This window comes from Schistocerca gregaria, chromosome 1, assembly GCF_023897955.1.
Source record: "Schistocerca gregaria isolate iqSchGreg1 chromosome 1, iqSchGreg1.2, whole genome shotgun sequence".
NCBI lineage: Eukaryota > Metazoa > Arthropoda > Insecta > Orthoptera > Acrididae > Schistocerca > Schistocerca gregaria.
The window spans coordinates 967351160-967364290 of record NC_064920.1 but is presented as its reverse complement, the minus strand read 5'-3'; the positions used below and the strand labels follow the sequence as shown (position 1 = coordinate 967364290).

The 13131-nt window shown below is 37.5% G+C and overlaps 1 protein-coding gene across 1 annotated transcript in view; it reads right to left on the bottom strand.

Annotated features, from left to right (window-relative positions):
• Window positions 1–13131, bottom strand: part of LOC126276491 (nucleolar complex protein 4 homolog A-like) — a 132498-nt gene that overhangs the window by 30193 nt on the left and 89174 nt on the right. Inside the window, exons 6-8 of the mRNA XM_049977280.1 lie at window positions 4450–4510; window positions 4262–4372; window positions 3951–4114 (exon numbers count right to left, since the gene is read on the bottom strand). Coding sequence (XP_049833237.1) covers window positions 3951–4114; window positions 4262–4372; window positions 4450–4510 — 336 coding nt within the window. The remainder of the gene's footprint in view (window positions 1–3950; window positions 4115–4261; window positions 4373–4449; window positions 4511–13131) is intronic.

The following is a 13131-nucleotide window of genomic DNA, read 5'->3' as shown; positions in this document are numbered from 1 at the left end:
TTTTCACTGAATTTGAAGTTATATTATCATCAAGACAAGTGTCCAATTTATGGATTACTGGAAACTGAATAATGAGACAGGTGCTATTTTTTTTAAAGAGTTTACTGACACATAACAGTCTGCTCTGGATATCAGTGATTCTAGTGACTGGAAGTGTGCGTGTGCATATGCGTGTGTAAGATAGTAGTCACAAAACACAACTAGTAATACTTACTGAAAAATCAGTTGTAAAGTTAATACTGGCTACTGGAAAGAATCTTCCACTCTTTTGAAACTTCCTGGCAGATTCAGATTGTGTGCTGGACTGGGACTTGATTTCTCAACCTTGCCTTCAGGGGTCAATGCCTTTACCAATGGAGACACAAAGGCACTACTCAAAACATGACATGACCTGTTGGTTATAAGTTGTGTCTGCGTACCTCAGTTGGTAAGCACACTGCTCATGAAAGGAAAGGTCCTAGGTTTGAATCACAGTCCAGCATTCAGTTATAATTTGCCTGGAAGTTCTAATAGATTGGTTTGGTTGGTTTGTTGGGGGAAGGAGACCAGACAGTGAGGTCATCGGTCTCATCAGATTAGGGAAGGACGGGGAAGGAAGTTGGCTGTGCCCTTTGAAAGGAACCACCCCGGCATTTGCCTGGAGTGATGTAGGGAAATCACGGAAAACCTAAATCAGGATGGCCAGGCGCAGGATTGAACCGCCGCCCTCCCAGATGCGAGTCCAGTGTCTAACCACTGCGCCACCTCGCTCGGTGTGAAGTTCTAATACTATGTACTTTACAAAATTTACCAGATATCTTTCCACAGAAGTTAAGTTTAGCACAATATAATGTCCAGAGAATCAACTTCTTTTTAGCTGTACTGGAGGACATACAGAGAACAATTACTAAAAAATCATATGTTTCTGCACAGCCACCTAAATTTTTTTCAGTGAAGTGTTTTGTTGTTACAATACAACACTTGAATCAAGCAAACATTAAACAGCCAAATCTCCCATATGCAAAGAAATCCCACCATAAAAGTCTAATATGGACTCCTGTAGAAGTAAACTCAATATTTTTTCTACAGAAATGATATTTTGGCAGGCAAATACTGGAAAAGTTTTGGTAAATGCTACTGATTCTATTTCTTGTTGCTATAAGGTGAGAACTTCCATAAGAATTTCCAAGAATAGCTTTGTTTCATGGCAGGTCATATATGTCATGAATCAAGTGGCTCATTAACTTTTCACGTTGACCCTAGAGCACTATTTCGAAGATCCCTCATTTTAAGTGGAAGGAAAATGAATAGAAACTGGCATTCTGATATGGCTTCAAACATTATAAGCATAACAATTGCAATTTAAAACAACATAATGCTCTTTTTTACATTCAAATTAGAATTTCTTCAGACTTTACTGTGCTTTTATTTTCAATTTTTTAACCTTAAACTCAACACTTTTTTGTTTAACCACATTACACCATGTTATTTTCTAGTTTAACTCAGAGCCAAAGTTTGACATACTTTTACACCCAAATAACTGATCATTTTCAATCCCCTACATTAGAAGACAATAATCGCCTGCAACGAGGAATCAATTTGTGAAAACCTATGAACTGCCTTGAAAACAAAGTATATTGTGTAAAAAAACTGATAAAACAAAACATTACATTTACCTTTAACTGACAAACAAAGAGTTTTCACTGTCAGCTATATTAATTATTTTGGTAGTCATGTTTGCTATGAAGCTTATACATCGACAAGTAAATTTACTATTAGTGCATCACCAGCAAGCTTCTGTTCAATCATATGATTTCTAAGTGGATTTACCCAACATTCACTGGAGACTAACAAAACAATGCATATCAATAAATGCAGCATCTAGAACAAACTCTGCTTGTATACACAATTGACTCATTTTCTGCTTTAATGCATCTTCAAGATTGATAAGAGAAAGCCACAGTGGCGAAAAGAACTGGTTTTAACAGAGTACTACTAGAACTGTGCTGATGATAACAAACTGGAAATGACTGTTTCTGAATTTACAGCTGGAATAAGAAAATGACATTGACAGTGCACTTTAAGGAACTATCTTGCTACTCATGTCACATAATTTAGGAAAGTTATTCTAAAGCTAAATCACAAAATGGAAGATGTGGATCTCAGTCTCATTTCTCTCTAATAGTATCCAATGGTCTTAGTCAAGTAATTTAGGAACAAAGGCAACAATTCACCAAGCAGTAGGTGCATTGAGTTATCGGGAGGGAAATAAAAACATTGAAACTTTGCTAGTTTCAGTTCAGTAACTTGACAGAGTGTATTGGGTGGAGTGGGCAAGTGGAAAAGGAGGGAGGGAGGGAGGGAGGGAGAGGGCTAGGAATGTGACAATGGCATTGGTACAGGTGAACTTGAGAAGTGTTCAATGACAATGAACAGGAGAGTAAGTGTGTATGTGTGTGTGTGTGTGTGTGTGTGTGTGTGTGTGTGTGTGTGTGTGTGTGTGTGTGTGTGTGTGTGGGTGGGCGCGCGCGCGCGCACACATGCATGAATGCATGCGTGCTATTCAGTGAGCTGTAATTTACATTCCTAAATTATTTACATTCTACCAGGGCTTACCATTACTGGATCAAAATCACTAGCTTCAGGGATTGTCTTGTATCATGGCATGTGTCCAATGGCAAGTAAACTCCTGTAAGTCACTTGCAACAGCTGCTTCTGCAAGTTCTTTCATATGAAGATAGCACCAGCAAGTCAATTTATGCAAATTTTATCATCTTACAGAAGTAGCTTCTGTGAGTTAATGGAAACAGTTTCTTAACATCTTGCTGCAAGTAGTTGTCGAACTTGCCAGTTGCTAGAAGTTTTTCTTCAGCTTGCAGGAGTTGCACGAATTCCTTACCAGTATGGAATTGTCAGTGTCAAAAAGGAGAATGGTGCAAAGAGAGTTGGACCAAAGCAATTGTACCACTGGAGCCCTTAAACATAAATAGCTGACCACCAAAGGCAAGGCACTGCACTGCAGAATGAATTTGTCAATTACTTTGTTTTACCAGAAGAGAAAGTGGAATGGTAGTATAGATGTCTTTAAATGTTACCTGATTTTTGTTGTTGTTGTTGTTGTTGTTGTTGTTGTTGGCAGAAACATAAATGCGATACATTTGTCACAACATTAATAAATACTGTTTGTAAAAATCAAAGGGTACAGAAAAGGTCATCTCTTGGTGATAGAGCTTGCTGCAGTTCTGCATCCTGTTTTTGAACATTTGATTGTACAACAGGAAAGAGATGTTCAAAATTAGTACATGACGTTCTCAGAAGGCTTTCACAAGCTTAGTGATATTCTCTGATTTTATTCCATTCAATAGTGTCTCTTGACAACTTAAAATATGCAGAACTCTGTATCCATTTCTTCACCCAAGCAATTCTTTTTTTCTTAATTTTTTTTCATGATTTTTCCTCAATAATAATAATGCAACACCAGTGCCGCCAGCTCTTGTTTTTAAGCATCACAATATAAACTTTCACTTGCCTATCTTACAATGCAACTCTCGTGGAAACACTTCTGCATATGCTTGCTGCAAATTCCTGGGCTTAACTTTCTGAATTGACTCGCAGAAGGAAACTTGCACAAGCTTTTGTTCTAATGTAAACACCTCAGCAAATGCCTCATAAGTTATTTGCTAATGGACACACTCCTTTATAGGCCATATTTCTTCAGTCTTTCCAGGAGGAGGAGGAGGAGGAGGAGGAGGAGCAGGAGGAGGAGCAGGAGGAGGAGGAGGAGGAGGGGGGGGGGAGGAGAACACGAGCAGTAACTTCTCATTTGTTGGACATCCAGTATAGTGTAAATAACACTATGGTTCTTGAGCTATAGTCAAAATTTACACAACCTCTGAAATTACAGGGACTGAAAAATGTGGCACAAAATAAATGATGTTTTAGCATATTGCAACAGTAAGTATAATGCATACCTTGCTGTCCTTGCGTACAGTTCACAAGTATCTGCAAGCCTGGATGGCGTATTAACAAGTTTCCCACAAATCTTAATATGATCAAAATGTCCTGTGGTGGTGCCAGAAGAGCAAGCCTTGAGAGACGTTTCACAAATGCTGCAACTAAGTTCTCTGGAAGATGTCTAAATGGAGGCCAGAAAAGTAATATAATTTTGATTAATGAAAAAATAAAAGCACTTTGTAAACAGATAAAAGAAAAGTATTATCCTAATCAAGCTCAAATCAGCACTAAAAGAAGAAAGAAACAAAACAAATTTGGCCATACTTACGTCGAACTCAGAAAAATGTCTGATAAGTAGAATAACCGAGCCTTGTATTTAGTGTGGAATATCTCTGGCTCAAATAATGAATATAGCTTCTTGTAAATGTTAGGATACTCCCTATAAAAAATAAAATTCTGTTCTCATTACAGCACACAATATCAGCAACATAAAGTTGTTATAATGTAGTCACTTACAGATTATGATGTTGTATGAGAGTAAAAATTCCTTGCAGTGCCAGTAAACTAACAGGACCACCTAATAGAGAAGAGAAAAACAAAAAAAAACAAAATTAAAGCCATTTAAAAGAAAAGAATGCATGTGTGAGGCACATGGAACCATATAAGAAACAGCTTCATCAAACAAAATTATTTCAGCCTTCCCTCTTAGATGATATTAGAAAAATATTAAAAGATAATTATTATTTGGTCCAAGAAAGACAATTTAAGCTACAGAGGTAGTATTAGTACAGAAATCTAGTAACTGCAGATTTTTCATTGTATATCAGAATTCAATGGATTAAGCACATTTCATCTGAAAGAAATTACGAGAGAAAGGATCACAAACAAAGTATGAAATGAATAAATTAAAGTGAAATGAGCAGTAAGTCTCCCAACCAACTTATCAAGATATACTATGGATAGGAATGATAATTATAAGTTACCATGCTGGCAACGGCTGATCTAATTCTGAGACAGATTTCTGCTCTATTTTGACAAAATTAGTGCTTACAGGTTTTGAGAAGTTGATCACTTTCCACAATCCGTATCAGAAAGCACTCGAAAACTGTATGCAATTTATAAACTAAGATTGTTTACATAGTATATGACATTTTTCACTTCATACTTGCTATTTTTGTACAAAACTTTCATCCGCTCTCCTGATAAAACATAAGCCAGGATGGCTGGACAGAGCATGAGCCTTCTCATTCTCCCAAATTAAAGGCCTTTGTATCAAAAAATGCATTATCTCACTTGACTATATCAAACATTCAGCAGTCTTATGCCTTATATACTTGGAAAAAGTTAGCTCAATAGCATAAAAAACAATTATAAACTAATCATTAAGTCTCTTCAGTGCTCATATCAAAATGCCAAGGAAGAGAAGGAAAAACAGTAGCACTGAATGGTCTAAGTTAAGACAAGGCCCTTAGAGTAGATGACATTCCCTCAGAATTATAGACGTTCTTAGGAAATCCAGCCATGACAAAACTAATCCAAATGATGTGCAAGATATATGATACAGGCGAAATGTGCAAGATATATGAGACAGGCAAAACACCCTCATACTTCCAGTTGAATGTAATAATGTCAATTGATATCCATATTGTTCCATAAAAACACGGGAGAACTGCCGGATGTCAGTAACGTCCTGCCACAATATTTCAGTGCAGAGTCTTCTGAGCATCTTCAGTTGAGTACCACTGTAGTAGTACATGCTGAGTTCTGCTATTTAAAGCGACGCTGAGCAGCGCATGCACAATGTCACCTCAGTATGGCTTTAAATAGCAGAGCTCAGCGCTTACTCACCACTACTACTACTACTACTACTACTACTACTACAGTGGTACTCACCTGAAGATGGCCAGAAGACTCTGAGTTGAAATATCGTGGCAGAACGTTACTGACATCCGGCAGTTTTCCTGTGTTTTTATGGAACAATCAGTACGCCGGGAAAGCATTAAACATCACAATGATATCCACGTTTTTGGAGCCCTGAAGAAGACATTTGTGTACATCAATTTGCTTTGGACAAAGAGGTGCATGCTTGGGTACAATCATGGTTCAGTAGGCAAACTGCAAGTATTTTTCCATGAAAGCACTGACGATCTTGTCTCACATTGGGATTAATGTATTAACAATTATGATGGTTACTTTTGAAATAATACACAGTTTACTTACTTTTTTCCATACATTTCATTTTCATTTAACTACACATTATACACATACCGTATGAGTAATTTTTACTTTCAGTATAAGATCCTACATGTTATTTTTCAGTTATGATCTGCTTTTGTTTTGTCATATTTTTGTATGACTGTTACAACATTGATTTGTGGCAAGAGATATGGTTTTATATTAAAATATGTTTGATAAAAATTGATTTATGTTATCTGTAATTAAAATAAAAAGGCCTTTGTCAAAAGTACACACACACACGCACACACACACACACACACCTCCGTCCACAGTCTCTGGCAGCTGAAGCCATACTACGAACAGCAGAGCATGAGAGGAGAGGCCTCTCCCATCATGCACTGCTGTTCCTAGTCATAGTCTGGTACAGCTGCCAGAAACTGTGGTCATGTTTGATTTAGTCATTACATTTAATTTTATATATTCCTGATATTTTTTTAGCTTTGTCTGTTCCATTTCTTATTTTCAGCCTGTGTTTATTTTCATCTAGTTCTGCAGATCAATGGTCAGTTTGTCTGGCTGCTATGCTGAGGACTCTGGTTTAATTCTGGGTACTCTTATGAACTTTTCATTGGGAGGAGGACTGGAATGGAGCGCACTTAGGCTCTTGAAGCCAACATAGGAGTAACATTAATGAGAAGTGATGGCTGAAAGGCCATGAAAGCCAACAACTACTGGAAGACTGTGTGCTGACATCACATCCTCCATACTGTATTAAACGATGCCATTGGTAGAATGACTTGGCAACTGGTTGGTCACTACTTGCCCATCAGGGCCAGAATGTGGAGCTTTGCTTTGATAGATTATTTTCAGTGCAAGAGCTCATTTTAAATTACTATGACAAAATGTGTTTCTCATTTTTTGAGAAATATTTCTCAAAAGGTGATAGGGTAATGAAGTTTTCTTTCTTCTTTCGCTAATGCTATTTCATCATTTTCATTTGCAAATTTGGCCTTAATTTTCTTTCTGTATATTTTATCACCTACATTGGGATTTTAAGCATTATTTGTGACTACAATTTTAATTGTATCCAATTCCGTGTTCATGTTTTCTTTGGTAAGTGGAACTTGAATGATGCGATCTACCATGGCATGAAAATAAGCTGCTTTATGTGCTAGTGGGCGACATGAATTATATATTATACAGTCACTTGTGGTTGGTTTACAAAATGTGTCAGATTTATGGTTGCTATTCTCATTAGCTATTTTTTCGCATGACAAGTTTATGCTCTTGTCTGTTTCATATTCTACAGTAAATCTGATGCTATTTTCTTATGCTTCATTTATTGGGAAAATTCATTAACTTTGTCATTATGTCCACTAGAACGAATAAAGGCATCATCACCATAATGTCAATAATAAATGACTATTTTTATTTTTTAATTTTGTCATTATTTCCATTAAAAAGAATATCAGGGTATCATCACCATAACATTGGTAATAAGTGACTATTGGCCCACTACATTTGTTCTCTGAAAAATTTATTTTGTGTGTATCTAAGAAAAAACTTGCTTGGGTTTCTGCAAGGCAGCTCCCCAATGGCAACCCATCATTCTGTTTGTATATTTCTCTTTGGAAACTGAAGTAACTTTGTGATAGTTCTATTTCTGGTTGGCTGATTTGCCAAATTCTGGTACGTTATTTCTTGTGATTTCAATATATAGAACATTTGATTAGAGACTAATGACATCTAAAGAAATGAAATTTTCTCACTTACTGGTATTTTTTCACATTTTTTGGATTTTTTATTTCTTTATAACAATTGTAATTTTCTGAATAAAATGGTATATGTATCACTTACATGGGAAGTATTTTTTTTTTTTTTTTTAAATATTGCCTATATCGGTTGAAAATGTTAAAATTTTTACATGCATTACTCCAAGATCTAACAATATTGGTAACTTTTTATATACAATGTTGTGGATCACAGTGTTATAAAGGTGAAATAATGTTGTGTGAACTGGTAGCACTGTTGAAAACAGTATCATAGAATTTTGTAGTATAAACACACATTGTATGTGGAAATGCTAATGTTTTCTTGAGGAAAAGTGATGAATAAACAGGTACATCTCTAAAAAACTAAAATGTGACACCAAAATGGGGTATTTTTAAGAAACACGGGTTTCATGACAATATATTTTCAAAGAAAGGGAAACACTGTGTTGAACATGTGGTGTGCGAAGTTACAGAACACAGCCCAAATCATCAGTATCTAGAGAAGTACCCATTAGTGCTTTGAAGAATAAAATAAAACATTGTGAAACACAGTTTTCTGAAAAAGATATGTTAAGTTATATTCCAATAGAGTTAAACATACTAACAAAGGTGCTGGGTGAATGTGTGTGTGGTGAAGCATGGGAGGGCTAGTTAGTTTACATGAAGGCAGTGACGTATCAAACGGAGTAGCCAGGAAACATATCATTGATTGTTGAGCCATGTTGGTTTGTTTTCTGCTGTTATATGTTCGCTTACTGGCGCAATCCGTTTTCCTATCACACCAGTGGGTGGTGCTTTGGTCGTCTTGTAGTTGGGCTCTTTGGTTAGAGGGAGTTGGAGGCAGCTTGTTGATGGATGATGGAACAATGAGAGAGAGGAACGAGTGATGAACTTTAAGCATGCCATTACGGAGCCTGATTAGCAGTTGTTCGTCCAAGTGGATGACTACTTGTACAGGGCCGTGTTGGTGTGGAGTGCTGTGTTCTATACTGTTTCATCCAGTTGACTATCTGGATTTGGGAGTGGCAAACTGCTGATGTGGGTGTTGTGACCATGATGATTTCTCTGGCAACCACCTGCCCTACCCTATGGTACTACTGTTTATGGATTTTGGCACCTATGCACCGGTGAAGGACTTGCTCCTGTTAGGCTGGTTTGCAGGCTGTTCTTCATCACTCCATACTCAAGGTACTAAATACACCCTCTCTGTGTGAACTCCCTTTATGGATGATGTATTTGAATGTATTTAAACTGTGTTTTTCTTTTTACTGCAATTTGTTCAGGATTTCAATTTCCTTTGTCATTATTGCTTAGGTGTGAAATTAAATGGATTGTAATATGCTCTAGGGCATCACATATATATTAAGGACCACTGATGTCGAATATCGAGCCTGACCTTTAAGGTGGCTAGTTCTCGGTTGCCAGACTTGCATGAACTGTAACATCAGGCATGGTTATGATAAGCAAATACCAATGGCGCAATGATGTTAGCTCGTTTTCTGTACTCACATTGGATGGTCTTGGTGAGATCTGGTACTTCTCCTACATGGAGGAATTTATTGTTGTATATTTTACTACTACTGTGATCTGCAAATTGTCATATCTGGGCACCACTGTTAAACAATTAATTTGTTAATCACCTTTGTTTTAATTATGCAGTCACTGTAACACTTAGATTTCGGTTGGTGTCTGGGACGAGGTTTGCATTTTGTATTCTTGTGTTGGGCCTTGAGAATTTACTTATTTTTGAGGCTCAGTCTTGCACAAGCTTCCCAAGTTGTTTGTAGGACTGTTGCTGCTGGCCCCGGTGTGTTATCCTAAAATCAACAATTCATCGGGTACGACCAGCTCACATCGTCTGTGTATGTGTGTGCAGCATGGTGTTCCGTTCCGTCTTGCGGTAGCCACTGATACAGCACGGCGTCCTCACTTGCTATGGCATCTCTCTATAAGAAAGTTCTTAATCCTTATGGCATTCGGACTTAAGTTTAAATCAAACTGTCTGCTACTGTAAGTTATCCTAGCCAAGCCTTCCCTCCACCAGACTAGCTTTGTCTTGTTATTGATGCCTTAAAATTTGCTTTGATTGGAAGATCTTTTAGTTCTTTAGTTGTGGATGGCTGAAACTGTAAATTTTACAGTTGTTGTAACCTTTCTGTTCCAAAATTGCTAGTTCCCAAAGGGGCACTACAAACATTTCATCATAAATTTTAAAATATTTTTGCCTTTCCTTTTTGAAAAACTGCTTATGGCAAAGAGACTGGTGAAATACTGAACATGTACATCTTGAAAATTTTGAAACCATTCCTATTTGAGAAAGTGCTAATGCCTAAGGGGCTTCAGATGCTGAACTTACATTCCCATTTGGAAAGTTGCTAATGTCAAAGAGCTCCTCCAGTTTGTGAAATGCTGAACCTGTAAATTTTGAAAAAAAGGGGATTATCCTTCCGTTTCTAAATTGCTAGCACCAAAAGCACCCTCAAGTTATATTAATCATAATCTTAAACTTACAATTTTTTTCTAAATTAGGTCCACCTTCCATGTTTCAAAATTACTATCTGAAGAATGATTCTCAAATTGTTATAGTAATGCTCTTTCTCTAACTGTAGAGAAGTCGCATTTGCCTGGTTGAAATTTTGTGTGTACTAAAGGGCTCTCGAGTTGTATTTTTATGAATGTTGAACTTGTTATTTTATAGAGGCATTACTTGTCCCATAAAAACATATTGCAACTAATTAAAGGGGTTATTAAATTACCTTACGTAACTTGTGTTAACTTGCCTTAAACTTCCTGTTCTGTCGGGGTTACTTTGTTGTAAGTTTGGTCTTTCTGGTTTGTTGCCCTGAAATCAATCTCAAACAGTTACTATTCATTTGTATGATACTGGGGTTTTCAGTATATCTTGTTAATAAAGGATTACGAACTACTGTGAAGCAACAAATGACTCACCCTGCACCATCCTTTCGCCTGTTAAGTTATTGTCATATCTTGGGATGTCCACTGAGATAGCAATTGTGCTAGTTGTAAACATGCTCATTCATTTTGGAATTCTGATAAGTGTACAGATAATTTTTTTAAAGTAAATTTTAGGTTTTATGGATTGAGAGCTATTTGCAAAGGACACACTACAACAGAAATGATGTGTGCTGTGATGAATAAATCATGCCCACCTTGTAAAAGCAACAAATACACAGGATTTATTGGAGCTGCTGTGGAATCTGTTGCCTGTGGGTAAATGAAGGGTGCTGCAAATGAAGCAGTTGAAATAAATGATGGTATGACTCACATACCACCAGCTTTTGATGGCACTTAGCAGAAGTATGGCTACAGCTCTAAGAATTCTGTTGCTATGGTGAACAATGTGGATACTGGAAAGGTAATAGACTTCCAGGCTGTAACAAAACATTGTAATAAATGTAAATCACAAAATGAAGAAGATGTATCTGTGACAGAAATTATGAAGGAACAAGTGGAGGTGTGGAGGCTTCTGCAGCTACTGTTTTTTTTTTTTTTATCTATGAATGGAAGGGGTATCTGTTACACTAAGTTCTTAGGTGATGAGGGCTCAGAAGAATATAACAGTGTAATAGCCACTCAGCCTTATTGTGATACGAGTGTCACAAAACAGGAATGTGTTGGTAATGTCCAGAAGAGGATGGACACCAGGTTGACAAAGCTGAAATAAAGTTTGAAAGACAAGAAACTTTCTGATGGTAAAACCATAAGAGACTGGCTGGCAGACAAAATTACAGATGGACTACAGTACGGATATCTTCTTCCACAGACTGCAACAGATGAACAAAACCAATATATTAACTTTGCCCACCCAGACCAGATTCAAGGTGCAATTACCACAATGCCCAGTACTCAAACAGTTCACACAGCCAGAAACATTTAATCACAGCAGCTGTCATGAATGTCATAAAACATATTTACAGAGACCTGGCAAATCCTGAATTATCGCAAAGTGTCTGCGAGATCAGACTCAAAATCCAAATCAATCTTTCAGTAATCTCACATGGATTCACTTACCAAATTTTTTTTTGGTAGAATGAATACACTAAAATGGGGGGTGGGGTCAGTGATGCTATCATTGCTTTTAATGGTGGCAACATTGGTATGCTGAAAGTGCTACAGCATATGGGAATTAATCCTGGAGCAAACTGCATCAGAGAAATTGAATGGATGGACAAGGTTCATACCAATACAGCACATTATGCAGCACAATTGGCCACTAAGGAGTCCAGACAGTAGAAAACAGTAAGAAACTTGGAAAAAGATGAAGAATATGATACACAGTATGGTGCAGGGTGCTCCTAAATAAGTAAAATAATTTAAAAAAAAGCATATTTTAAGTAAGAGGATGCATCTGTGATCTAGAGGTAGTGTCCTTGAGTAGTAATCAGAATGTCCTTGGTCCCAGGTTCAAAACCCACCAACACTTAAATTTCGATTAATAATCAACATTGGTGGCCGAAAACACCCCGCACAATAAGTCATCCTCATTCTGCCTATGGCCTTGTCAAAGAGGTTGGAGGAGTGGACAGTGGTTCAGGGCACTCTTTTGTGCTTGGGATGGGAAGCTGCCCATAAAGGAGGAAGAATAAGCAATGATCAATGGCATGAGGATGGAGAAGCAACAGAAACCACTGCATTAAAGACACATAATGAGTACCCACAGGGCTCGTGGCCCGTAACTGAAAAAGTGTCATGATGGTCTCGCCACTGGTAAAAGATTCCTGAATAGTTCCACATTTGGATCTCTGAGAGCAGACAGGCAAGGATGAGGTGACTGTGAGAAAAAGATCGGATAACCAATGAAAGGATAATGTGCTAAGATTTGGGGAATGGTATATCAGAAGCTTGAACATTGTAGGGAAGCTAGAAAACCTGAAAAGAGAAATGCAAAGGCTCACTTTAGATGCAGTAGAGGTCAGTAAAGTGAAACGGAAAGAAGACAAGGAGTTCTGGTCAGATGAGTATAGGGTAATATCAATTACAGTAGCAGAAAATGGTATAAAAGGAGTAGGATTCATTGTGAATAGGTAGATAGGGCAGAGAGTGTGTTACTGTGAACAGTTCAGCGATAGTGTTACTACACTCCTGGAAATGGAAAAAAAGAACTAATTGACACCGGTGTGTCAGACCCACCATACTTGCTCCGGACACTGCGAGAGGGCTGTACAAGCAATGATCACACGCACGGCACAGCGGACACACCAGGAACCGCGGTGTTGGCCGTCGAATG